Genomic DNA, 27659 nt, shown 5'->3' on the forward strand with positions numbered 1-27659 from the left:
ATGTGCAGAGATAGCCCATTCCAATGTCTTGGAACTGCCACTAAAGACCATGACTTCGGTCTTTTCTTTATTAAAATCTAGAAAATGTAAGGACATCCCAGCTTTAATGTCTTGTAAACATTGTAGCAGTGGGTTAACAGAGCTTGAATCAGATTTTTTGAGGGTGACGTAGCTCTGGCTGTTGTCTGCAAACAGTGAAAAGAAATGCCATGTTTCCTGAGACTAGAACCAAGTGGGAGTAGATAGAGAGAAAATAAAAGAGGGCCAAGCACTGAGCCCAGTGGGACCCCACATGAGAGAGGAGCAGTGGAGGACACCGAGTCATCAGGGCCGACACAGAAAGTCCGATGTGACAGGTAGGACCTGAACCATTCCAGTGCTGTGCCACTGACGCCCACCCACTGCTGCAAACGAGCAACCAGGATTTCATGGTCCACTGTGTCAACTGATTTAGACATGTTTCGCAAAGTATGTGCTTGTAGTATTCCAGCCATTCTGCTTAACAGATACATTTATAATGTGAAGAGCATTGTAGGGATAAATGTAATAAGACACCTAAAGGTCTGTCTGAAAGTTTTCCATAATACATCCATAACCATGAGGGTTTCCTAATTGTGTGTTGTGTATTTACTGTCATTCTCACGGTGTATATTCATCATTTCCTCTTTTACAGGCATACGTTTTGGCAGTTGTCTGTAGTTGGCTTTGCTGCCTCGTATGTTGTCAAATTTCTACTCCTCAGTAGTTGTTGAAGAGCAGTGTTAGCGTCACCTTGTGGTAATTTACTATCTGCTCCTTCCTTAAATTATTAAGTAGGTTTTCACATACAAGTAATTTGCCTTGGTGTTTTGGTGCATAACAAAAATCATGGTAAGAGAAAAGAATAGAAACGACTGCACTACCTCAAATGTCAAGAATCATAAACATGAAATGGACAAGTGTGCAATAACAATAAGTTATACATGTTTTTTTTAATGTACAGTATTTGAAACAAAGAGGATGAAGTGTACAAATGTTTACAGTATAAAGTATGAAGAATGTGTACAATAATAATAACCCTAATTAATTAATTCAATACCAATTTAACACTACTTATTAATTTATATTAATATTAGATATAAAACCAGTGGTTTCCAACCTTTTGGGCTAGAGACCTTTTACAAAACAACGAGTATCTTGTGAGTTCAGATGTTTTTAAGTTAACAGTGGTTTCCCCTCTAATCTTTTTTCAGGTGGTTTCATTTAAATAATAATTTTTGGCCAAAGAGGACAAATTATACATTATTTCACATACAAAATTTGTGTGGCAGAGTTTTGATGTTAAAGAAGTTTGCCTTTAAATGGGACCACCTGTTCCTCAGAGCTTCCTGTTTTCAGGTAAAGCTATTACCTGTAGATGGCATCCACGCGCACTCCGTGCAGCCAATCACAGTTCAGCTTTAACCAGTTTAATAAAGTTACTTTTTTCGCAGTTTCAATTTAGGTTACGAGGAATCAGGCGTGTAGTTCACGGTGCTAAATATGCGGGTGAACAATCCACCTCTGTCCATGTGGAACACACATCGTCTTAAAGTCAGAGAGATTAGGGAGAGTCTTTTGTAAGAAAAGAAGATGTATCTATGGCGCTTCTCTATCGCCGTAACCCTCGGTTTGATGTGGTATTTTTTAGACTGTGGTTGCACAGTGACTCAGTACTTTTTATGTTTGCTCGTTTGTTTTTCTACTCCACTGTTATTCGGAAACAGTGCACGAGAGTGCAGCACTCAAACTGATGAAGAGACAAAGGAAAACCCATTCCAGGTATTAAATACATATTTTTTTTGCTTTGTCCTTTATCGGAAAGGCTGCTTTTACGAGCGCTACATGACCAGAAACTTAGTCGTGTTTCGGTGACATGTAATAAGTGACATACGTAATATTATATTTTTTTAAATCAGAGTTTATGTGAGTAATCTAACCTGTCTGCCGTGTTTACAGGTCAGGCTACTAAAAACCCCTGAGCTGTGTGATATGCAAAAGTAGTCAAATATTGAAAAGTTAGCCTATCAATCTTACTGCCTGAGGTGCATTGGTTTATACTGAGGCATGAAGAACTTGTTTTCTTCATTACATACCTTACTCTGTCACCTGTTTAGCACTCCCTGGTAGGTCTACTTTAGTTGACTCATAGTTTTGTGTTTTCCAGGAAACTGTTGACAGAGAGCTGTTTGGTGACTTGACAGATGGAGGAAGCAGCATACAGGCTGAACCACTGGATTCTCAGTATCAAAATGTAAAGATGTCTCTACGGCAAGGTGAGGGATGTGTTTTACAGTGGCGTAAACACATTTGTCTTTGCAGTTCACAAACCCCTTTTAATGTAGATGTGAGAAAATGTTTTAAACCAAATCCATGTTCTGCTCTTGACTGTCTGTGTCGGTACACCTGTTTTGACTTGACACAATTGAAAAGGGCAGTTTTGCATAGACACAGCAGCTGGAGCTGACATTACATGCAGCAAGTACAGGGCTTTAAGGAAAGACGTGAAAGGATGGAAAAAAACCTCAATAGATGGCTGCGATGTGTTAAGCAGGAAATGGTTTTCATTATCAACTGTGTTTACTTTGCATCTATTTTGTGCAGCATTTCTTAAACTGGTTTGTGTCAGTCTGTATGATTGATATCACAGCTCATTTAGAATAAGTGTCTTTAAACATGTATTTCAATTCCTCAAGTCAGACCTTAAAAACCACTGGTTGACCTAAATATAGCACTCACGTTCAAATGCGTGACCCGGTAACCCTTTGGAATCATCTATGCATTCCTTTTTGTCTTTGCACCTTTTTAAACTCTCCTTACCCCCAAAACATAACATCTATTTTGCCAACACAAACTCAGCTATATATTAAAGGTTATATAGAAATGTACAACTCTTTAATCCAAATCACGCAACATATTATTATAGAACAGCTTTAGGTTGTGAGAAATGTTATTTCCCTATTTATACAAACGAACACAGTTGAAAAATGTAAAACAATAATAGTCTATTTACATGTGAAGTGGTTTTATTCTAACCCGTTTTTGTGCCTTTTTTCATTGAAAGTCTATGTATGCCTTAAGTCACTGAAAATATGAATAATTCAAAGCTTTTAAAAAAAATCTTATGGTCTACAGACATAAGTGACTGTGTGAAATCCCACATCAGCGCTCTAAGCTGTTTTTCTCAGCTTTCCTCTGTATGATGTATAAATACTGTTATGTTGCTGTAAATAAAACATGCTCTCTAGAGGGACCCATCTTCAGTTCAGAGGGCAATCCTGTCATGGATATTTGTGCTGAGTTTTGAATTGAATAGTTTGGACAGGAGTTCTTGACCTAAGAAGAAAGTATTAAAAAAAAAAAAAAGAGCTTGAATTTCACCAAATAAGCTTTAAAGTCGCTGCGGTCCTTGACTTTGATGTTTAGGGGGAGAGCGGGGGTGTTTGGTGTTAACTTTCCTGTGTAACTGCTCTCCTCAGTGTTTGAGTGTGCCTACGCTCAGCTGGTCCTGCCTTGGTACGGCCTTCCTGAGCCATGCAAGAACCAGCCTCTGCACCAGGTGCTCAGCAGAGAGTTTGACTTTGTAATCAACCGGATCATTGGGCGAGCCAAAGACTTTGATGTTTGCCAGGCCATCGTGGGCTCCGTTCGTATTTTGACCCAACATTTGCATAATGCGAAGCAGTCTGACAGGTGAGACTTTACACGTACTTTCTCTCACAATTCATGCTGCTTCAGTTACACTTTGCACTCAGTAATGTGTCTGATCTCTAAAGATACCTCTATTTTTTATCACCTGTGAATAATTTACCCAACTTTTACAAGACTATACTTAGAATGACACCCTAATGGTTGTTTTTATGATGAATGGTATATCGCATTAAGATTTAGATGGAGTAATTGTCAGATATGTGTGGTGATAAACATCTATGATCCAGGGCTGTAATAATCCCCTCTTGATTGGTTTCTGTTTCAGAGAGCTGTTGTTCAGCTCCAGAGCAGAGGAGATCGCAGTTCTCCGACAGTTTTCTGACGCCCTAGTACGTAACCTTTTACCCGAATCTCTCTGTGACCTAGAAGTCAACCGCTGTGCCTTAAATGAGGTTATTGCTTTAAAGGGTAAGAAAGCATTACATTTTCTCTCCGCAGGAATACACTTTTATGTAATCGCTAAGCCTCCCAGAACTTCTTTCACAAGTGTGTATTGTATGTAATCCCTTTTTGTCTTTGGCATTGTAGAGTTTAGGGCATTAATTTTGGGCTGCATAAAAGGAAGGCACTCTTCTGCGGTCACTTGCCAATTCCCTTTAGGTTTTTGTCTCTTTTTTTAGTAACACATAACATGTCTTATCTCGTGGGAGTCTTGCTGTGCAGTCGGTTTTTTGCAATTATACATTTAGCTCAATTACAATAAGTGCTTTTTACAGCTTTAGTTGAGAGATTATGTGCATCTTGGCAGCTAGAAACCGATCATTTCTAATTTTTTGCTAATAGACACATAATTCAGTCTTTTCAAGAAATTGGAGCAGTTGGTAAATTATACAGGGTATATAAATGCAGTTAAATTGACAATCCTGATTTTTTGCCTAATATCATGATGTATTGTACCATGTATGTATTGTGAGCTTTAGAGGTACTGGTAGGTGGATTTTGTTATCTTTGGACAGAGACGAGCTGTTTTCAGTCTTAATTCTATGCTAAGATAACCAGCTGCTTCTAACTCATGGCACGAAAGCAAATTAGCATATTTTGGAAAATGTTCTATTCCTTTTTAAAACTCCAGAATCTATTATTACTAGCTGGAGCTGTGTTAAGAGGATTCAAAAACATGACTCATTACAATCCTATAATATTGTGAAATGTAAAAAATTGTGCCTCCTGATTTTAGTGTTTATATCATGACAAACAGTGCTTGTAGGATTAGTATGTTGGCTGTTTTCTTCAGGGTTGGGTCTGTTGGTGAAATGGCTGTCGGACCCCGACAACCTGAACCAGCTGGTGGTGAGCCAGCTGGACAGCGTGACCCCCAAAGGCTCTGTGGAGGAGCTGTGTGGATCAGACCAGGATCAAAACTCTCTGGCTTCACAGGAGCGTGAAGGCGAGGGCAAGGGCAGTGAAGAGTGAGTGGCTGTCATCTTTTGCACTCTGCTGGCTTGACCTAGTCACACTGAGCCTTAAAGCAACAACTGTGTGAGCCTCTTTCTGTGGTTGAAATTGGAACTGACCAGGTTTTTTATATTCTTTTCTAGGAGCTTGGAGGGAGCAGGGATTTCAACCAGCACCAGGATCAAGGCCAAAAGGAAAGGTGTGTTTTTTTTTTTCGATTTGAGTTATTATGATTAAAGGCTTTTTTTTTTTTAAAGCTCTTCGACATTCTTTGTAGCAGTACACATGATTCTAACCTGTTTTTTAACTTTGAGTGTGAAAACATTTCAGTTGAGGAAGACAGATGGAGTAATTTGTGGGTGTTTAGGAAATAGAGGCCTGTGCTTGCATAACACCTTGTTCAACAGTTTGAAAATAGCAGTGTTGACATTATAATTTTCTACACCAGCCGGCCTTTCATTGCATAATGAATCTGCTATTTCTTGTGTTGGTTGGTCCAGACCGCTAATTACACTAACTGCAAGCTGAATGCCAAATAAGTTCTGTGTGTACAACTTCTATCTCGTTGCATTGCAAACAATCCAAAGGTAATGATGGCTAAATAAGAATTCATTATGCCATGATAATAAACGAAAATGACAAATGTGTGTATTTTCTGTAAGGATCATAAATTCTGAAAAAACACCATTTGTCATATATAAGAATTATTTAACTGATGGGATATTTATTAATTATAAGGCCATCATATTGATTATAACATACACATTTTGATAACTAATCATGCATACGTGCCTAATGAAATTTTGACTATATCTGGTGAATAGTCTTTCTTGCTACATTTCCAACTAGACAGGCACTTAGAGAGCATAGACCTCCGCCAAGGCTATGCCACAATGTTAACTGAAGTGAAAAGTGCTTGTGATTCGAGCTGGTCAAAATTTATTGGGTTCTTTGTTTCATAAGCATAATCTCCTTGTCGGAGGTAACTACTGATGCTTAAGAGTTCACTTTAAGCATCACTATCGCAGTGCAGAATTCTTTTCAGATTTACAGTCAAATGGTTGTGAAGGTTGAGGTAGACTGCATTGCTATTCTCTCCATGTACAATACTCAGAATATATCCGAAAACGACATTGTGCTTCTTCAAAGCTGTGGTGAGGGAAAACAAGTAAAAGACAGTTTAAAAAAAAAAAAAAAAAGCAAGGTAAAATACTGACCAACTCTGACTTTAAAATGTGGTTGTTGACATTTTCAGCTAACAAGTTAAAAGAAGGATGGTCTAAATTTGTGGACAAGGTCAAGTCTACGAAGACCACGAAGAAGAAGATGAAAAATATAGAGCAGGATTTGATGCTGAGGATGCTGTTGAACCAGGGAGACATGTCCAACGAGTATGATGTTGATGACAGCAGGGAGGGCTCTGTTAACAGCCAGCAGAACTCTGACAGGGTTAGTCTGCTGCAGATATAATGCAATATCCTAAACTAAAGATGACAATTTGTGAAACATGACATATTCATTGTTGCTTTTTTGGCCAAACACCATTAGGAGGACGATGATCTGGAGAACTACTTGACAAGCGTCCAAGAGGACATGATGGAATTCAAGCTGTCGTATGAGATGTGGCGCGTTGGCCGCTGGGCTGTCAGCATCCCTCATGTGAGTTATAAATATCAGTGACCGTGTGGAATCTCCAAGAGGCTTGTTATCTGTCCACTGAGACTCTGTTAAAGCTTGTCCTTGGATGACATGTTAATATTTGAGCTGGGGTCTGAGTAGGAGTTGACTGTTGTAGGCCAACTGGGATGATGAGGAGCTAATCTTTACCATTCACCTGGAGGAGAAGGGCAGCCCTGAGAACCTACAGTGGGACATCAGGAAGACCTACATGGATGTTAAATACTTTCGCAACACATGGCAGGTACAAAGGAGAAGGAGTGTGCGTGTGCGTGTGTGTTCTGCTTTTAACTGATCCAATCCCCTCTGAGATTCACTCATTTGCCAGTTTTTAAGGTGCATCTAGATTAAACCAATTCTGTCCTTTTAATAAAACAATTTGGGGTACTGTTGAATTGTGTGATACCGACAGTTGTTTCTATTATTTTGTCTACCCTATTGATATTAATGAGGGTAGGCTAAATGGTGGAAATACCTCTCTGTATATTGCAATACAGTTCAACAGCACCACAAACTACAGCCTCCAAAAGTATCCTAACTTTGAATCTCTCTGAAACCGTAAAAAACTGATAATGACCTTCATGAGGGGAGGGCTGACGTACATTAGACTGCATTAGTGTTAGCTAGGTGTACCCAGTAGGGGATATGAGGGTAGGATGCCATGTCCCTTGTTAGCAAAATGACCAAAATGCATGCCCCTTGTTACTCTGCCACCCCCCTCTAGAAATGGTTTGAATATTATGAATCATACATGATGTATTTTGCTGACATGCAAAGCAAATTTCACCCAGAATAAAATTGTTGCGAGAAATACGGGAACAAAATGACAAATTCCCTTTTGATGAACCATAATCATGCAGTCCAATGTTATGAATTTCTATAGGACAATTTAAAAAGATGGTTTTCAAAAAATTAGACAGGGATCATCATCTGTACTGATTTGAAAGAAGAACTTTTGGTTGTCAGGATTTATTTCCTTTTGATTTTAGAGAAAAGGGTTGTGTTCCCTGCTTACTGTCTATTCAGCGTGAGACAAACTTTTGCCTGATTTCAAAAACAGTTCAGCATCTAAGCTTTCTTGTCTTAAAAACAATCTTTTTTTTGTTTTTGACTTTTTTCAGGACTCGACCAACCTGCCCAAGATCCTGGTGCTGGAGGAGTCGGAGGTCAACAATGACTTTGAAGAAGAAGCCAGGGTATCTGTGGAGCATTTCCTGCAGGTTAAAGACACCAGGATAAAAAGTAGATATGCTGACATAACAACTTCAAATACAATCTTTATGACTCAACATGTTGGTATGTTCTTTTCCAGGAGTTAGTTTCTGATAATGTGATTGGCCACACTCAACCGGTTTTCCAATTCCTCTGCCCACTTGACAAACTGCTGAATGAGGAGGAACGTTATGAAGGCGTGTGGGGCCTTCTGAGTGGCTTGGCTTACCTCTTGACTCCAGGTCAAGAGGAAGATGAGGTAAACTTACTACTTTACTACTTTTAATGGTTATAATAAAGTTATGGCAATGACCAAAACTATGGAAATAAGATTCAAGTTTAAAACACCCATATTGAGGTTGAGGTTGTACCAGAATAGGTTTCATTTAAAAAAAAAAAACATGTTTTTTTTGTACCGCACATTGCTGCAGATCCTGTTTTCACCCTGTGTTTGGGTCTCTGTTTTAGCTACAGAGTGAGACATCTCACTTCTAAACTATCTTTGTTGGGAGCTGCACATGCTCAGTAGCTAGGTAAGATCCCATCAGTTAGATAACTCTTCTCCATTAGATTAGCTGTGAGACTTCTTCTAGACGAGGGCCACTTGTGGAATACCTGCAGAACAGGGACATGGAAGTAGTTCTTTTGGAGATTATGGTCAACTAGTGTGTCTTGTAGCAGTGTTTTGCCATTATGAGAACGAGCTAGTGCTAGCATGTGCTACGGTTTGCCACCTTGTCTTGGCTAGTGACGTAGAAAGCGGTGCAGATTTTGAACTGCTCACCCGGAGACTGAAGGCAGAGGACTTTTTTGTTGTTGTTGTTGTTCATAATATGGTCACTTTAAGCAACTGGGGTAAAGGATATCCTGATTTGAAGCTCCTACTATATGTCAAGAGTACGGGATTTTTCGTATACCGAAGTTGTGGTATCTAGTGTGTATGTGCCTTAGCGGATTGATGCAGATGCCACTCATTTGTAGAGAGAACAAGTAGTTTATTAACTCCACAACAACGTCCTTACATTAGCAGTACACAAAATACCGTCAACCAACCTTGCTCACTACCTTACGGTACTATACAGCATAGTTACTTATTCTGGCTCTCTGATTGGTTAGTCTGCCTCTATTACCCAATACCTCGACAGCCAGGAAAGGGGCAGAGACCACAGCGCTGTAGTTCTATTATGAATCCTTCTTCTTTTCTTAAGTGTTTCGACAGTGTTTGTGTAATTATTCTCATTGCCAGAGGGGGAAGACAAAGTCTCGGACTCCAGCTTAAAAATATGAAGTTTCAAGCTGACATCACTACGCTCCTTTCAAATAGTAAATTGAACTTCATGTGTAAAATAGTTGAAGTGTTCCCTTTTAAAAAAATATCTTTATTTAAATGGATTAGTTTAGCTGTTGGTGTCTGCCACTTTGCACAATAAAGGCCGATGCCTCAGGATCAGCTGTCGCAATCTGATCTTGTTTTCCTCTGCAGAGCTTGAGCCCTCAGACGGAAGCCCCAAAAGATATCGTGCCACCATCTCCACATCCAGAACTGACTGCCCTGCCTTTACAAAACCCTAGTGCCTCTGCTGAGAAGGACAGTGATGTCTCCAGTGCTTCAGTCCCAACTATTGTTATCTCCCAATATAATTCTTGTTCAGAAACGCCTGAGAAGGCGGAACCCAAAAAGGAGCCGCTGTCTGCTGCTGACCCGGACTCTTCAAAAGAAAACTGTTCCCAAGCCATAACAGAAGACTCTGATAATCCCTTAACCTCTCACTTTAAAACTATGTTCAAAGGACTGACTCGTTCCAGGTCACAAGAGTCTCTGGTCTCGACAAGAAACGGCAGTGATGAAGACCCGCCGGATTCAGACTCCACGCCACACAGAAGACAAATCGGAGGCATGCAAGGGGAGAGCGCAGAAGCCCTGTCTTGTGTAAGGTCAGATAAAAAGGAGAAACTATGTTTCAAGATGTCAAGTGGAGTGAACAAGGCTAAAGGGAAGGACCAGGGGACTTCACCAAAAGGGGAGAACTCCCAGTGTCAGAAGAGTCAAGTCGGCAGGGAGCAGCTGGAGGCGACCAAAGCCATATTTGATCTGCTGAAAGAAATATCAGGTTTGTTCTGAGTTTAAACTACAGTTTACAACATTAAGAGCTTCATGATCTTACCAGTGTTTTGTTTTTAATTTATTTTTTATAAATCTTTTTATTAGATTTTTCATTCACATACTACATCTAGTAGTAGGGGGGCATCTAGTCACTTTCTGGGTGATTTTTAGTTATGTCGAAGTATTCTGTGAAGGGCTGCCAGGAGAATCCAACCTTCTCAGGATGGATATGAGTTAGGACCTCCCTAAGCCAGCTATTGTTTGAAGGGGGGAGAACATGTTTCCACGTAGGGTGTGGCCAATAGAGTTGCAAACGCCAATACCCGATAATTTATAATAGGAAACTTGGGTATTATTGCTCGGGACTATACCAAGCACTATTGCAAGTGTGTCAAAAATTTGGCACCAGAGAGGTTAGGGCAGGACCAGAACATGTGAGTGTGTGTGATTAGCAGGTGACTGCTTTTACCGGTGTTTTAAGTATACTCAGTACACACTTGCCTGACAAAGCTAATCTTTACAATGAACATTTAGTTTGCATTATAATTTATCATGTGATATTTTATGGTGAAATTATGGACTATTATAAGTCTTTTAGGTGGTGCATTTATGTGCTTGTGACAAGCTCAGACAATCCATGTTTGACAGTTGGCAGCCAAACCATAGAAGACTGAAATAAGCAAACATTCATGTAAAGGATCATGTTAGTTTGGTAACTTCACACACTAAAAAGTATGTCTATGTGGATGCCCAATTAAACAGGTTGGAGGATATCTAAAATACTAATATAAATCTCACTGGAAGGTACACTCTAAAGTTTTAGGTTTGCACATTCACTGTTTTAATCTCGGCAAAATAAGCTTGAACATGCAAAAACAGTGATTTGTTTTTTTTAAGGCTGTCTTCTTGAAAATAGACTTAATACTCTGTCTGTCTTAACAGGGAACTCCATCCTTGTAAACATATTTGATGCCATTTTGAAACCTGTTATGCCCATCCTAAAAAAGTAAGTTTTGGTGCTGCCTTCCAACCCTCAAATAAAACAGTTTTACGGCACACTTGGATCTGGTCTGTGAGTGACTTCTGGTTGTGTTCACCTCCAGAAAAGTGAACTCGTTCCTAAACAAGATGAACCCAACAGAAGTGCAGATAGCCGCATACATCGACACCCTGCGTGAAAAACAGTGGCCGGATTTTCAACCCGCAGCACCACCTCCTCTTCCTCCTCCTCGCACCGATCAGCAGAAGAACGAGACCAGGGATAAAGCTCACAATCTGATCAATGCCAGATGTAAGTGACACCTCTGCTCCAGTAGGACATATACAGTTGTTTTTGTCAGTTTTTGATCCATTTAAAATGTATTTTTATGCTCTTTGTAGATTCAAACTATCTTATCCTGAAGAAGACAGATATGGAGTCTGTTTTTAACATATTTCAGGACGGTGAAAAAAACAAATGTCTGGTGTATGTGAGTAGCTCAACATGTACTTTCACAATCCCTTATTAATTGTATCTAATTCATACAGGTGTTTGTTTTCAATATAGTATACAAATCTTGTTCTAATTTTATCTTTCGTTACAGATGCTCCTGTCATTCCTATTGAGGGAATTCTTTCCCAATGAGCATTCCCTAAATGTGAGTGCCACCGCCCTGCAGAAAGTGACCAACTCCACCAACTGATCTGAATCCTTGATTGGGTCTTTAATGGTACTTTTTTGACATTTTTTTTTAAAACCTCAAATTATTTATTAAACATCTGAAAATGCCTTGGAATATTTGTGGCCCTTTCTGTATTAATGTCAAAAACTACTCTCTGTCGTGCTTACCTTAGACGTATTGTGAATATTTTGTGAATTTCCTTTTTATTTTGTGTATTGAACTTTGTAAGTTATAAACCCTGACTTAAATGTGTGTGTGAAATCAGAAACTTTATTTGTGGGAGCTGGCTTTGCATATACTTAATTGTAAAAAGTATTTAATATTTACAGTTTGAATTTCACCCATCACATTTTAATGTAAAATAATTTAAATGTTCTACAATATTTTGTGCCACATTGAGCACTTTTGTGTGGTGAGAGTTTGTTTTCTGATTCATCTGTTTAGGTTTTATAATATCCCACAATTACAATTCACCAACATCTGTCAAAGTGGACACTACCACTGTCAAAGGAAGCTGTTAATGTAAATAACTTGAATTGATATAAAATATGAAACATACTTTTTTGGTTATATTTCTGGCTTCATGTAGTTGAGTGAGTTTGGACTTTGTAAAAGATAAATTTAGAAGTATGAGATGTAAATAAGTTGCTGATGCCAGCATCTTATTTGCTCTTGTAGCCAACCCAGGCTACTCTCTGAAGCAATATTTTGGACAAGTTGAGCAAATATGTCCACCTAGGGAAAATCCTGTAGGTGTAGTGTGAGATGTATTAAAATAATTACTTTAATAAAAAATACTAGACTAAAGATTTGTAGTGTTGTTTCTATAGCCTAACCCTTAATGGAAATGCTGTCTCTAATGCTCTTGCTTTAACAGAATTAATTCCAGGATTATTGTAGTCCAGGTCACAGGAGGGAGATTATCAGGCAACATAACAACAGGAAGTCATGTTGTTTTCGCTGAGGTCCCTGTAGCCAGTTAACAACATCACAGAACCAAAACACTTTAATTTACAGAAGTTGAGCCTCACTAGCTATCTACCAGTCTGAGGTGATGACTTGTTAACATGAATTCAAAATGACAAACTCAAATTAAATATTAAATATAAGACTACTTAATCAAATAGTTTTGTGTGTGCACGCGCGCGCGCGCACACACACACACACACACACACACACACACACACACACACACACACACACACACACACACACACACACACACACACACACACACACACACACACACACACACACACACACACACACACACACACACACACACACACACACACACACACACACACACACACACACACACACACACACAGTCTATGGTTTCCACAGTCGTTGCTGCAGCGGCTCCTCCGCTCCAGCAGGGGGCAGCTTTGTGATAACAGCAGCGAACAGCCGCTGTTCAGTAATCCAACATGTCTGCGCCCTGAAGGATGCTGCTAACGGCGTGAAGGTACAGGACAAGTCACAGGTATGACAACACTGTGATTATGTCGTTCGTTAGAGTTTAACACGGTCCTCTTTGACCCGTCATAATGGGTTTAAGCTGTTTCTCGGCATACTCGGAATGTTAATGCCGGTAACCCGTGTGCTGTCAATGTGACTATGGACACAAGGTGTTAAACGCGTATGTGTTTTATTAGTAGTTTTAAAGAAGAAAGCATGCTTTCCCTACATTGGATCCGTCTAATGAATCTTACTCGTCTTGTAGTTTTGGTTCCCCTAAAGAAAAGAGTCTTAAAAGTCAATGGTTTTTGCACTTAACCTGGAAGAAGTGGAATTATGTGTGTGGGTTAGGCCAGAGTGAGTGAAGGTTTACAACTCTTTTCTGTTATGTGAATTATAGAAATAACATGTTCTGCATGTTTCAGTACCCATTTGTGATTAGTTTCTGGTATGCCAATGAAATGCAGTCCTTAAAAAAAACTGTTATGGCTTCTATGAGCAAATTGGGTCCTACATGAACAGCAGATCTTCTGCCAAACTTTGAACAGTTTTTGGTTGTGGCATTTTCGTATTGGTCTTTTTTTGTTTGTGTATGAGGCTCTTTTGGAAGAAAAAAAGGCCATGTGGTTTACATGCACGCAATATTTAGGATTTAGCAGTATTGTATTTAACATCTTGCTCAGTTGTGGGGTTGATTGCTTATGTTCCCAGGCCACTGTCAATCAAATCTGATCAAAGCACAACCACACAGTTTTGAAGAGGCAGATTATCTGAGATTTCTTAACATAATAAACATTCCTTGATGAATATTACATTGATTTCTGTGTATTTTGACTTGAATATTTAATGTTATAAAGAAGTACTTAGCATCTTCTGCTAGGCTATATTTGACTGTGAACTCTAGAGAAACAAAGGCTTCTCCAGATTTGACTGAGGTTTGCTTGATGAACAGCATCTTTTTTTATTTTCTTCCTTGTCTTCATTGTTTCACTAACCTGAATCTTGAAAGCCTTACTAGCATCACCCCCTGTTGTTTCTGTAGTTGCTCTTCAGTTATTAACAGGCCCTATTATGATCATTTGAGAAACAACAAGGCCCAAATGTCCTGTTAGTATGGAAAGTGTGGCCACGGAACATTTGTGATTACAATTGGTTTGAGGGTGTGGATCACCTTCTAGTAACCTGACTGTGAAGGCCAACTGTAAAGTATGTGTCTGTGATTTAAATAACAATGAGGCTTTGAGCTTATTTTTGTAACCACCACCCCTAACAACTCAGTTGACTGCTGTCAGAACCATGCAGATTTATTTATTTATATTTATGTGTTTGACATTTGCGTAAATCTGGATGTCCAAATCAAGAAACCGTGTGAAAGGAAGAAAAATGATGAAACTGGTAGCCTTTACTGCTTTTTGGCATCATGGTGGTTTGAAGAAGCCCCTGTGTCATCCAGTAAAATCATGTAACACACAACTTGTGGGATATTTCATAAAAAGCTTATAAAGACATTCAAAATGGCCCATTTGAACAAAAACATGTTCTGCAAGAGCGTTTGAAAGATGCATATCAGTGGTTCCTCACCTGTGGGGCTCCTCGTCACTGGGTGTTTGTCTATGAGTTGTGAGCAATTCCACGGAATGGAGGAAGTGATTTTCCAGTCAGTGTTTTATAGTATTTTGCAAAAAAAGCAAAGATTGAAGAACAGTCAGAAAATTAATCATAATCTTATGTAGTTGCTTTTTTTGATTGGAAAACACCGGTCTGTATACCTTAATGGTTTACAAATAGAAGTGAACATCAGTGACCCAAAAAATCAGCTCATGGTGTTTAAAAAACAAATCAGTAATACAAAACATTTGCTGCAAAAAAGCTCTGACTTTAGTTTTATCCAGATTCCTGTTTGACTCCTGTTACTCTGGTGTCCATCTCCCTGTTCCCTAACCAGAGATGTTCCAGTTAGGGTTGGGTGATATGGTATACCGCGGGGTCTTAAAAATAGCAACGATATCAGTTTTATAACACGAGGGTTCGGTATGTGGTGGTGGATCATGCTTTATGAGAAAAGACAGCAGGATGGAGGATGATGACTTGACAACAACAACAACAACAACAACACTTCCTCATCCGGACCTTCCCCGTGACTGAACTAACCAATCAGAAGCGAGAACTTGCAACAAACGTGACTGAATCAGAGAGGCAGATTCAACAATATCCTGTGTTAAATATGTAAACACATAATATGTAACTTATAATTTGTGTAACATAAATATGTAAATGATTAAATGATTAAACATTGTAAATACATTTCTCGTAAATTAACTCAAATATAAATTCTGTTGAATTCTGAGCCTTACAACTTTCAAATATAAATGAACTCCACTTCTAAACCTCACAGTTTCAATACCGTCATTACAATAAATGCAGTGCACTTATATAGGACAAGGATTAATATTAGATATTTATTGAGTGTTCAAAGTTCCTTTTATTGGACCATTTTCAGATCACAGAAAAAACAAATCAAACATACACACGTAACACAGACAGAATACAAAACAAATACAATCAATACAAACTCCAATCAAATCATGCTTTTCCAATCAAAAACCGACCACCAACTCTCCATCTTCCCCCAATAGAGCGTAACACTCTCCTTACAGCCCACAAACAACCAAAACCCAGCAAAATTCTCCATCTGATAAAAAGAATGCTCAACTCTCAATCTGGCTTTGACCAGTCCTTCCAATATCTTGTTTTTATTTGTGACAGCCAGATGGACAATTTAAAGACTTGATTGCTAATTTATATAGCTGTCCAGATGTAGGGCAACTCTGTCTTATCCCCCTCTGCACAGGAATGGGCCAACTCAGCTCTGCCCTCGTCTTCAACAAGCACTGTGCACCATTATACAACAAACCAACTCGAGACAAAAAACTTTAACCAAAAGCTTTAAGTGCAGAAAAAAATAAGAGTGATCCACCTTTTCGAGAGGCTTTTTCCTGGTCCAAAGAGACAATACCAACATCGAACTCATACATTTTATACACATCAAGAATGTTCCAGAAAACACAGAAAATATTGTCTATTATCGACCTATCTGGAACACAATAAGATTGGTCCGAGTGTATAATCAGTTCACATCCTTCAATCTGTTTGATAATGCTTTGGAAAGTACCTTATAATAATGTATACTTTTTTTTTTTAAATTAGTCCCGCAAGGGGAAATTAAAGGAGGGAAACTGGGCATCAGTACTTACAGTAAAGTCAGATCACCTTTTTTGGGCAGCAGTGATAACACTGCTCGTTGACAGGAAACGGGAAGAAATATTTTATCCCCTCCATTAAAAACCTCATGAAGGTCGGGTCCAATCATATTCCAGAACTGTTATAAAAATCTGTGGAGAGACCGTCTATCCCCGGTGCCTTTCCTGAGGCCATCTGGATGACTGCAGCTGTCGGCTCCCCCAGTGTCAGCTCGTAGTCCAAAGCAGCTTTATCGTCCGGACTGAGCTGAGGAAGACCCTCCAGGAGCTCCTCACGAAACTGCATGCTGCACTGTTGGGCCCCAAAGAGGGCCAAGAAATCCATCGCATGGCTCCTCATCTCACCCTGGTGGTTACTCTACCTCCTGGAAGCTGAAGGCATGTCATTTGCTTCTTCTGTGCCACCACTCTCTCCAGATTAAAGAAGGAGTTTGAGGTATCCATCTCTTTTTAACTGGAGGAAACGACACCTGACAAGAGCTCCCCTCACGCTTTCATTCAGGAAGGAGCTTAACCCCATTTTTCTTTTCTGCAACAACTGACCTAAAGAGGGTCAGAATCTCTTATTTAAAACCTCTATACTTCTGATGTTGGCTTCAAGTCCCATCACCGCTGCATTGATCTTTACAGTGGAATGGGAGGTGTACTGTTGACAAAAAAAACAGAACCTGTTCCTTTCCAATGGCCCAACACTGCTTCAAAGACATAAAATCTGCTTTTTTATTTTTATTTTTCCAGCACTTCCAAAAGTGCTCCAACGATTCACAGAATTTTCTGTCTTGTAAAAGTTTGTTATTAAAATGCCAGTAGGACTTAATCCTCTTGCCCGGCGAGATGATCAAATCTATGAATACAAAGTGATGATCCATGAAGCCAACAGGAGTTATTCTACTGCGAGCTAGTCCAGAGCTAAGGTTTAGTGAAATATAAATCCTGTCAAGTCTGGCTGTACTCATTGTGGATGTTTTACCCTCCATGTATCTACCAAATCCAGCTGGTGGTGCTGTTCAAACTCTGAGCTGAATGTGGGTGAGGTTCCTCGCCTATCCTGTCCACAGTGAAATCAGGAGTACAGGTAAAATCGCCACCAACAATCAGCTGGTCCTGATGGTACTGATGTAAATAATTTCTTAACTGAGTAAAAAAAATTCACTCTTTCTGATCCCTGATTAGGCGCGTCAACATTAACAAAACACAGAACCTTCCATCTCTGCCCTGACAACCAGCAGGCGTCCCTTTACCACCTCAGTGGAAGACATGTTTACATCCACTGCTGCCTTAAACAAAACAGCAACCCCTGCACTATTAGTATCATGGCTAAGAGCATAGAGGCCCTCAAAACCCTTTTGTGCCCGTCTCTCCCACCATTGATATTAAGAGATCCTATTTTAAGGCTGCTTATAGAAAAGTCAGAAAAAAAGAAACAGACAAGGAGAGAACAATATAAAGAGGAATAAAGTTTAAGTGGCATGATCATTTGAAGTTCTGAGTCTTTTCCAAGTTCTACATCCTTTGTCCTTAAAGTTTCTTTTTATCCAACAGGTCAAAACCAACTAGTCTTTTCATTACAGCAACAGACTTGATACATTTTTCTGTGTCTTGGAAGTAGTCCATCACTTTCACATATCTATTAAATGTTTCATTCAGAAAACGATCTATTTCCTAAACAGCGGAACACCAGAGGACGACATCCCCACTAACACAGAACGTTTAGGGAACGTTAGTTTTAGGTTTGGTTCAAACTAACCTTTAGAGCACCATAAACTAACGTTTAGGGATGGTTTCCTCCGGGTTATAACGTTCCCTAAACGTTAAGAGAACCAGCCAACTGTAACGTTCTCCTGCGGTTGCACTGTCCACTTGATTTAGATTCACTCAAAAATGATTGGTCTTATAAAATCTATGTAAGATAAACAGCGTAGAAAGATAATCTATTTATGTTAAGGCTGATCTCAATTTAACTTAAAACAATACTTTTGTGCTTGACTTCGATTTTTGATGGGATTCCTCCCGAAAAAGACGAGAGAGAGAGAGAGAGAGAGAGAGAGAGAGAGAGAGAGAGAGAGAGAGAAGAGATAGGAGGAGAGAGCAGAGAGAGAGAGAGAGAGAGAGAGAGAGAGAGAGTAGAGAGAGTTCCCCAATGCCTTTTTTTTTTTTCTCCTCAGTGCTAATGGATCGGTGCATAGACTCCCACGATACAATACCAGCGTTTTTAGGCTAGAGGCATTTCTTTTTAGTATTTTTTTGGCAGTTTAGTTTAGGCTTTTATTTTCACAGGACAGATTAAGACTAAGGGGAGAGAGAGAAGGAAAGACATTCAGCAAAGGGCCGCAGGTCGGCGTCAAACCGTGGCTGCTGCGTCAAAAGGAAACTTCTATATATATGTGCGCCTGCTCTACCAACTGAGCTAACTTGGCCACTAGAGTATACTGGTATTGTTATTGTGCTGATATAATCATACCTCCCCAGTTGTCTGAATGTGAGGTCCAGCTGCAGCAAGAGCTCAGGCGGGGGCAGATGCCTCCAGAGTTCAGAGGGTTTACTGTCAAATTGTGGCTGGAGTCACAGTTGGCTTGCAGTCTCTGAGCTGTAGTTCTGAGGCTGGATTTTATGTCAAGCCTTGTTTGTATCCACATGTTGCCTAGAGTGTGTGTGTGTGTGTTGTGTGTGTGTGTGTGTGTGTGTGTGTGTGTGTGTGTGTGTGTGTGTGTGTGTGTGTGTGTGTGTGTGTGTGTGTGTGTGTGTGTGTGTGTGGTGGTGTGTAGTTTGTGGGTGTGTGTGTTAGACACAGTAATGCTCTTCTTCCTCGCATTGCTTGTTTATGTGTTGCGGCTGAATATCAGCCAAGACACAAAAGAAGTCCAATGATGTGTGAGCAATGGAAATAGATTTTTTTCCTCCGTCTTGTACATCCGTGCTTTATAAATCATGTATCCATATTCTTTTCAGAATCAGAAAATATGAGTTGCAGTGGAGCTTCTAATGTTACTTTAGCCTGTTTTTGACACATCTGTATGTGGTTTCATGCGCTTTATGCTCAGATACTACTGAAAAATGACAGCTAATGTAGCCACAACATTGTCACTCTCTGCAGAATATATCAGAGATGAACAGAGTGCTGTTTTTCCATTTCTTTATTTGATGCGTCATTGTTGTGGTTTGTTGCTTTTTAAAAATGTATTCCAAGTACAGGCAATTTGTACGGTGCGAGGGTAATGTAATTCAGGGGTGCCTGTAAAGCAAACAGCCTCCCTGGGATTTGATCACAGGCATGCAGAAATATTACATGCAGAGAGTTTAGACTGGGAGTCATCACTATTCAAGTTTAAGGTCCTGGTTTGAATCCAGGCTGCAGTGATGGGAATGTATCAGCTGCTTCAATAATCGGCACTATAGCAGCACAGAAAAGGGCTGCTGCTCTCAGTAACTGTCTTATTTTTGCATGGTGAATGGTTGACAACTGGAAGACAAGTGAACTGATTATAATACTGTGTGGACACAACTGTGGGCTGCGTGGAGGAAAACCAATTTACAACCATTCTCAAAACCATTTTGATAATTGATTAATTGTTTAGGTCAGTTTAAGTAAAAATACCAAACATTTGAAGGGCAGAGCTTCTGGAATGTGATAGGGGTGGGAATCACCAGAGGCACCACGATACGATATTATCACGATACTTGGGTCACGAGAACATATATTGCGATTTGAAACATATTGCGATATCTGCGATATATGTGCTTTATTACTTTTTCCAACTCCATTATTTTGTCCCCAGGAAATCATGAACATCTGTTTGTTCATCTCACATGGATTTTATTGCTGTAAAATGTGACTGTCAAGCTCCTAACACAAACACTTTCATGAATGTGTTATAAATGTTATACAACTGGCAAACTGAACTGTTTGCTTAATTAAGGTGGACTAGACTTTAATAAACAGTTATGCACTGCTGTGCTACTACAGGTATATTTTTCCAGCACACTTCAGCCCTTAGGAATTAGAAAGGCAATAACTGTTAAATTTAAAATAAAACATGTAGCCTTACATTAAAATTAAATGTTAAAATTAGATAAATGGAACATGTACTCTTTAAAAACAAAATGTGCTGCTGTTTGCTGCCAACCTTGGTATTAACAAAAGTTCAAAAACATTTGGACAGTGAAGAAATGTCGCATTCTGGCTCAGAAAGAGAGCTGATCAACATGCTCTGAGCTCAGAGCGCTCCTTTGTGCTGTGACAGTCTCCAGCCGTCGAGAGACTCTTTTGCTGAGACACTAGTACCTGGGATACAAAGGTATCTTTTTGCCACGTGCCAGGAAAGGAAGACTTGCTCATGTGATTTCCACCAGCTTAGTGGATTCTCTGTGAGTGACAGTGATTTGACCTCCTGGTAGACTTTACTTCCTCCTCAGCAATGGCAGTTAATGATTGTGTTGGGCTCCAACATCACCATAAGTCTGACCATAAGTCTGTGAGCCCACATGACTTCCTCATCTTGGCTGGTCCGGGTCCCTCTTCATTATAGACAGGTCTCCTGATGCTCCTGGACTTCTGGCTCGAGATGGTCTGCTGTCTAATTTCTTCCGTGAAATACCACACACAGAGAGAAGGGGAGAATAATATGTACTATATCTTTAATTAAGTATGCAGAAAAACTTGTTGCTCTTTGGTAATTTAAAGTTAATTGTCTTTATTTCTATTTTTTTTTATCTTTACTAAAATTACTAACATTAGTAGAGTGTGACATGTGGGTTATAAAGTATTCTGCTTCTTATCTTATTACCTGAAGGATTACTGCCTCTGCAACCACTCTGGCAAAGGTTTCCTGTCTCTCCTCGGGGGACAGGAATGGCAGGGTTTTAAACCGGGGGTCAAGGGATGATGCTGTGTAGAGGGTGTTCTTCTCTGCAGCACTGGCATATCTCTTTTTAAGATCTTGACTGATGCTTTGTTTGACGCTTCTGATCAGCGCTGTGTCACCAATGTTGTCCTGTGTGTCATGCAACAACTGTGCGAGCAGCGGTGCTACGAGTGAGAGAATAGGATTCTTTTCCTCAGACATCACAGTGGTCGCCACTTGCATCGAGTTCAATGCCCGCACAATTTCTTCAGCGTTCCCAATATCAGACTCATTTAATGTGAAGACATCTGTGCTGCTCTTTCTTACTTCGGGAGACAACAACGCTGCACAAACGGCTGGCTGCTGTTCAAGAAACCGCAGTAGCATTTCATAAGCACTGTTCCATCTCGTGCTGACATCAGTCTTCAGTTTATGGGTCGGGAGCTGTAACATGATCTGTTTTTTCTCCAATGCGTGGTGTGCCACCGTGCTTCTGTTGAAAAAGCTGGTTATTCGCCGTACTCTCCCCATGAGCCTGGCCACTGTTGGGAGATTTAAGGCCCGCTGCGACGCCAGATTCAGCATGTGCGCAAAACACTTTATGTGGAGGTGTCCCGCTAACTGAACGGCAACCGCCATATTAGAAGCGTTGTCGGTGACAACCACCAGGTTTTTGTCTGCAATCCCCCATTCTCGTGCTGCATTTTGCAGAAGGTGAGCTATGTTCGCCCCGGTGTGACTTTCGTGTACTGCTCTGGTTTGGAGAACGTGAGACAGCAGTTGCCAGTCTTCTGTAAGATAATGAGCTGTAATAGTCACATAGGAATCCACTGCCCGTGACGTCCATGCATCACAAGTCAATGCAACACGTTCTGCTGTTTTTAAACTTTCCTGAACTTTGAGTTTAACTTCTCTGTAGAGCTTGGGTACGGCTGTATCCGTGAAAAAGCGGCGCGACGGAGTTACGTACCTTGGTTCCAGTGTTTTTTGCAGGTGACAAAATCCCTCATTTTCCACAACGTTGTATGGACGCAGGCTTTTGCACATGAACACGATGGCTTGAGTTATTTCTTCGCTCGCTCTGAATTTGGAGGTAGCTTTGTCAACTAAGTGAGTCCAGTGTTGGTTGGTTTCGGCGGAGCTGGTTTAGCATTAGCTTACCGCCTGCTAACGCTAACTCTGGTGGTGGCGTGTGAGATGAGCCCTCATGTGGTGGTTTCCCTGAGTTTTTATTTGCATACGACCCCTCCTTGCAAATCGCATGTCTCATACCATCTCAGTTGTCCCCTCCTTGTAAAAAATTCGAAATTTCCAAACCTTGATTTAAATGCAGACGGTGCATTTCTGATTTCTCTCTCTGACGCTGACATGTTTATTTTATCTACATCCTCCTGCACGCTGACTGTCACCCCGCTGACCCACCAGAAACAAACAGCGCCATCTGGTGGACTGAAGAAGCACTGATTTGATTATTCTACTACCAAAAAGTTAATTCTCATGTGCAGTTTAAATAATAAAAAATCGATACTTGGCGTTTGTGTATCTTATAACATTATCGCCACGGGAAATATCGCGATACTATGCTGTATCGATTTTTTTCCCCCACCCCTAGAATGTGAGGGTTTTATGCTTTTTTTGCGGTTTACGTTATAGCAATTTGATTATCTTTGCATAATCAAGCACTGACACAGCGCTGTGGAGATAGGTCTGGCAATGCAAGACTAGCCGATGAGTAACTAGAAATTGCAGTACACAAATTTCAAAGATGGGTTTAAAGTGGAACAGTTTCAACAAACTTATTAAACAGATCCTATTAAAACATTTATTTAAGTGTATATGTATGTTTAAACAAAAATCAACCATCATTGCCCAGGTAATATTAAACAACAATGACAGATTTCAGGTCTATTAAGTTGGATTCACCGATCCAACGTATTCAGTCTTGATACAGAATTACTGATTCAGTATCAGTGTTTAATTAATAAGCTGTATGCCTTGGTCAAAACTTAATCAGGAATTAAAATTCTAGGAAACGGTATAGAAAGATACAATTGAATCACTCACTAGTACCCGATCCAGCCTAGTCTATATCCATGACGTTCCACTTCCGGTATTGCTCCGTTGCCGTTGGAAATTCCGCTGGATGTCCGTTACCTTCCGTTTTGTTTGTGTTGGAATTTTAAACTCCCGGGGATTTATGAGGACTATGGTTAACTGCTCCTCAGATCTCTGCAGGGTGAATCCAGACAGCTAGCTAGACTATCTGTCCAATCTAAGTTTTCTGTTGAACGACTAAAACAACTTTTAAACGTACACTTTTCACCAAAATAAGTTCCTTCCAGAGGCTTTTTTGCAGCGGCACTATTGCTTTTCCCGGTGCTTGGCAAGACGATTGTGATTGGTTTAAAGAAATGCCAATAAACCACAGCACTTTTTTCTCCCATCCCGGAATGCTATGTGGAGTAGCCAGACCCTCCTCCGCATCGCTGTGGAGAAAGGTCTGGCATGATGGCAATGATGTGTAAAACATGATGAAAACTGAAAATGTTCACCCTCCAGCAGGGATGTTACGATGAATTGTGAATTGGTTAAAATCTATTTAAATGTGATAGTTCACAACTGGTTGAGATGAAAAATGAATCGCAATGCAATTTTTAAACAACCCAGGGCGTGATGCTAGCTAATATTACACAGCATGTAACGTTACCCTGGCGTTATCTAGTAACGTTAGCTGGTTTAAACACGGTTAAAATGCCGACAGTTAAACGGTTTAAAGTGTGATTGTATTTCACTAGAAAGGATTCCAACACTGGGATGAACAACAGATGAGTTTATTTCTGAAATGCACAGTTTAGCTCTGAGAGACAAGACCTGCCGATTTAGGGCTTGGTTAAATCAGGTCATGCAAGTTCCCATTTTCAGTCTTGTGAGATCATTCAGACTCTTCTTGAGATCTTCGTTTTATTTCACTGGCCTTTAGCACTTGGCATTCAGCAATCAATAGCTCCAGAGCCCGAGTTTGATGGGGTGAATACTAATGTAGTGGAACAGCGTTGGCATTACTGGCTTTCTATAACTTTATATCTGACGTTATCTTTTAATCTTATAGAGAGTGTCCCATATGTCTCTCTGAATGATCACAGCCCAGTACATTTGTTCTGTTTGATCACTGCATTAGTCTCATCGATTACAGTTAATCTGTAGCTCCAAATTCATAATGTGGTGCCATCTAACGAAAACTGCATCCTAGAATCCCCTGGCTGTCACCGCAAGTCCTTCCTGTGCTGTTAATTGTGCTTTTAAGAGATTTTGTCATCTTATGTATTCATTTATTGTGGCTCTAATGGTATACAAATGTTTCTGCAAAGAGGGGCAGAAACATGAAAGTTTTCTATTATGTCTATACTCCAGGGACTTCAGCTTGTCTTCAGTCTCTTTCTTCCGGTTTATCTAGATTTATTTTGGGTGGTTGGTTCCTGTAGTGGTGCCATTGGCTATCTCAGAAATGACACAGAGGTCACTGAAAAGTACCATTATCTTACTGTGAAATAGTCTCTCCGTTTAAGGCCCGGCATCAAATGTAAAGGTGAGTGCCACCACTAGATGGACTGCCACACTAAGAGTTGAATGAAACTGATTGTCAAGAGTTTTAGTGTTGGAAGATAAGAATGAATTCTGTCACTTTACTTGTAACTTCAAAGAATACTAATCATAGTTTCTGTTTGGATATTGGCTCTGACAGGTTTTTATCTCTTTAAAAAGAAGGAAACAGAATTTTGTACTTTTTATTTTTATTTTTTCACTTATGAGACCGGAATAAAAACACTTCAGTTCTTATTAGAGTCTCACAGAATTAGTCCCCGAGGACAAGAAAGATGTATCAAGTAATGGATTATACATTTTAAACATAACCTAGGATAGAAGCTTGCTTGCGTAAATGTTTTATGAGCTAAAATCATCCTAATTAGGGCTGTGATCTATCAGCTAAGCTATAAATACCATGTTATTGCAACACTTTGGGAACAGTGGGATAAAGTAGTAAATAAAAAAATAAATAGAAATAAGTGCTGCACCAGTTCACCGGGTGGGTGATAAAGTACTCTATCACAGCGCATCGTAGTGGCATAGGGGTTAGGACAGATAATATATATAGTCACTGCAACAGGATTTGGGAGAGGGATCTTTGTTGGATATTATTCTCGCTCTTTCTCTATTCATTTCTTGTCATCTCCCTACTGTCCACCCTTAGAATAAAAGTAAATATATCTCCAAAGATGTTAGAAAATGCTCTGTCAGTATATATTTGACTTTTAACATTGAACACAATAGCCTAATACTGTATATCCAGAAATAAAGGGATAAATAAATCCCTGATGGTGGACACATTGATTATCTCATGGTATGTGTATATTGCCACATTGCCTTCCCTTGTCAAAATGGTAAAATAAGACTAAAGCCATGCTTGTGACTTTGTGAGGCTGTATTTTGCAGTACATTTAGCTAAATGCTAAAATCAACATGCTAAAATGCTAATTTTGATGACGCTAAAATACTGATTAGGGGGTATACAGTAAGGCTCACCATCATAGAATAGCATCTAAGCTAGCCGTAAACACAGTTGAGGCTGATGGGAATGTCATTAGTTTGGCAGGTATTTAGTCTTAAACCAAAGTATTTTAAGTATTACGGTATTGCCAACTTTGGTACAATTCACTGTGTGATATTCCTGTACAGCAGGAATATCTGTACCAAAAATGACAATCCATTCTGTAGTTTTCAAGACATTTCTCTAAAAATGACAACCTCATGTTTGCTAGACAAAAAACCAGGGGATCACCAAAGTCATTAGGATTTATCCTCTTGGCACCATGAATATCTGTGTAAATTAACAAGGCAATCCATCCAATTGTTGTTGTGATATTTCTGTCTGAATTGGTAGAACGACCAACTGACAGTGCCATCCATCTATCCCAATGATAGCGTGGCTAAACGTTGGTCGTACGAAAAAGTTACAACTAGGAAGATAAGCTTACATCCAAGTTTAACATTAGCAATAGTTTGACTTTTTTTTACCCTGACCACATGATTTAAAGTGACAGTTTCCCATTGTTGTGAAACAATCCGATCAGGATTGTTTTGTGGTTTGATTCCTATCATCTACTGGCTTGACCCGTGTGAGTTGTTTGTGAAAGCAGGGTTCAGTTCACAATGTTCTAAAGCAGTTTATGTTTTTTAAGCCAAGGACCCCTTAACTTAGAGAAAGATAGAGCGGGGACCCCCTACTGCATATATTGTATAAAATAAAGTTGCATAATAAACTTGGCCTACAACAAGGTTTAGGGCAGCCCAAAGCCTTTACAGATACAGTTTTTGCATAGAATACTAAGCTATTCAAATAGCCTAATAATTGTTGGGAAGATTTTATAAATCATGTTTTAATGTTAAACATACATGTGGCACAGTGAGTCCTTAGGATGAACTGTATCTGTGGATGACTATCTTAGTGACTTACCTATAGGCCAGTAAGCCTATCCTCAGTGGGGATTTATATTTGCAAATAATATGTTGGATTAATTTGAGGGCTTTTTAATTTTTTTTAAAGATAACAATTATTAGGCGCAACCCCTGCATTGACTCTGAGGACCCCCTAGGGGTTTCCTGACCCCCTGTTGAAGATCCCTGTTCTTAATGAGAAATACAATGATATATATACATTTTCCAAAAAACAGTGTTGCAATTTAGGATACAATTAAAACTGATGAGAACAACTTTCTTCAGACTGCTCCCAGAATGGAATGTGGATTGTAACATTATTCACAACAGCCATGTTGGTATTAAACCTTAGCAAGCACAAGTCAGCAATTCTAGCTGTAGTCTGGTGGGCACAAGTCTACCCAATCCCACAAAGTTGCTTTAGGATGGACATAAGGAATAGCTGTAGAGAAACAAACCAACCACATAAGGTACCCACAGGTTACACTGCATTTACGCTCACATTAATATTTGTCAGAGAGTTAATTTGAAAAGATAATAATCTTTTATTCTATAATTCATGTGGCAGCACAAAATCTGTTATTAAAAAATATTTGATTCATTTTCTTCACGGATTCTGTTTTAATTTAGAGGTTAAAAAGATGAGAAGACCGATAAAGTGAACAAAGGTTATTGAACCAGATTAGATTCTGTGTTGTTGCAGGTACAAAGACTGATCCCACTGAGAAATCAATTAGTAATTAGTATTCATCTTTTTATTCATCCGACTGCGGTAAAAAGGTGTGTAAGATATAAAGAGAAGTGTCGGTATATTTCATATTGAGGA

General features: G+C 39.6%; 2 protein-coding genes across 2 annotated transcripts in view; both read left to right on the top strand.

The window, feature by feature from the left end:
• Positions 1–1397: 1397 nt before the first annotated feature.
• On the top strand, positions 1398–11885 carry si:rp71-46j2.7 (uncharacterized). The gene is made up of 16 exons (XM_032527287.1): positions 1398–1800; positions 2186–2294; positions 3498–3711; positions 3995–4137; positions 4964–5138; positions 5268–5323; positions 6380–6573; positions 6673–6783; positions 6920–7045; positions 7923–8021; positions 8114–8272; positions 9497–10124; positions 11060–11123; positions 11221–11408; positions 11498–11586; positions 11701–11885. The coding sequence occupies exons 1-16, from the start codon at positions 1612–1614 to the stop codon at positions 11797–11799; spliced, it is 2643 nt and encodes an 880-aa protein (XP_032383178.1). The 5' UTR covers positions 1398–1611; the 3' UTR covers positions 11800–11885.
• Positions 11886–13129: 1244 nt separating this feature from the next.
• The window catches only part of mrpl11 (mitochondrial ribosomal protein L11), a 43484-nt gene continuing 28954 nt past the window's right edge, over positions 13130–27659 (top strand). The window contains exon 1 of the mRNA XM_032528098.1: positions 13130–13264. The gene's annotated coding sequence lies outside the window, so the exon portion shown is untranslated. The remainder of the gene's footprint in view (positions 13265–27659) is intronic.

This window comes from Etheostoma spectabile, chromosome 10 (assembly GCF_008692095.1).
Source record: "Etheostoma spectabile isolate EspeVRDwgs_2016 chromosome 10, UIUC_Espe_1.0, whole genome shotgun sequence".
Taxonomy (NCBI): domain Eukaryota; kingdom Metazoa; phylum Chordata; class Actinopteri; order Perciformes; family Percidae; genus Etheostoma; species Etheostoma spectabile.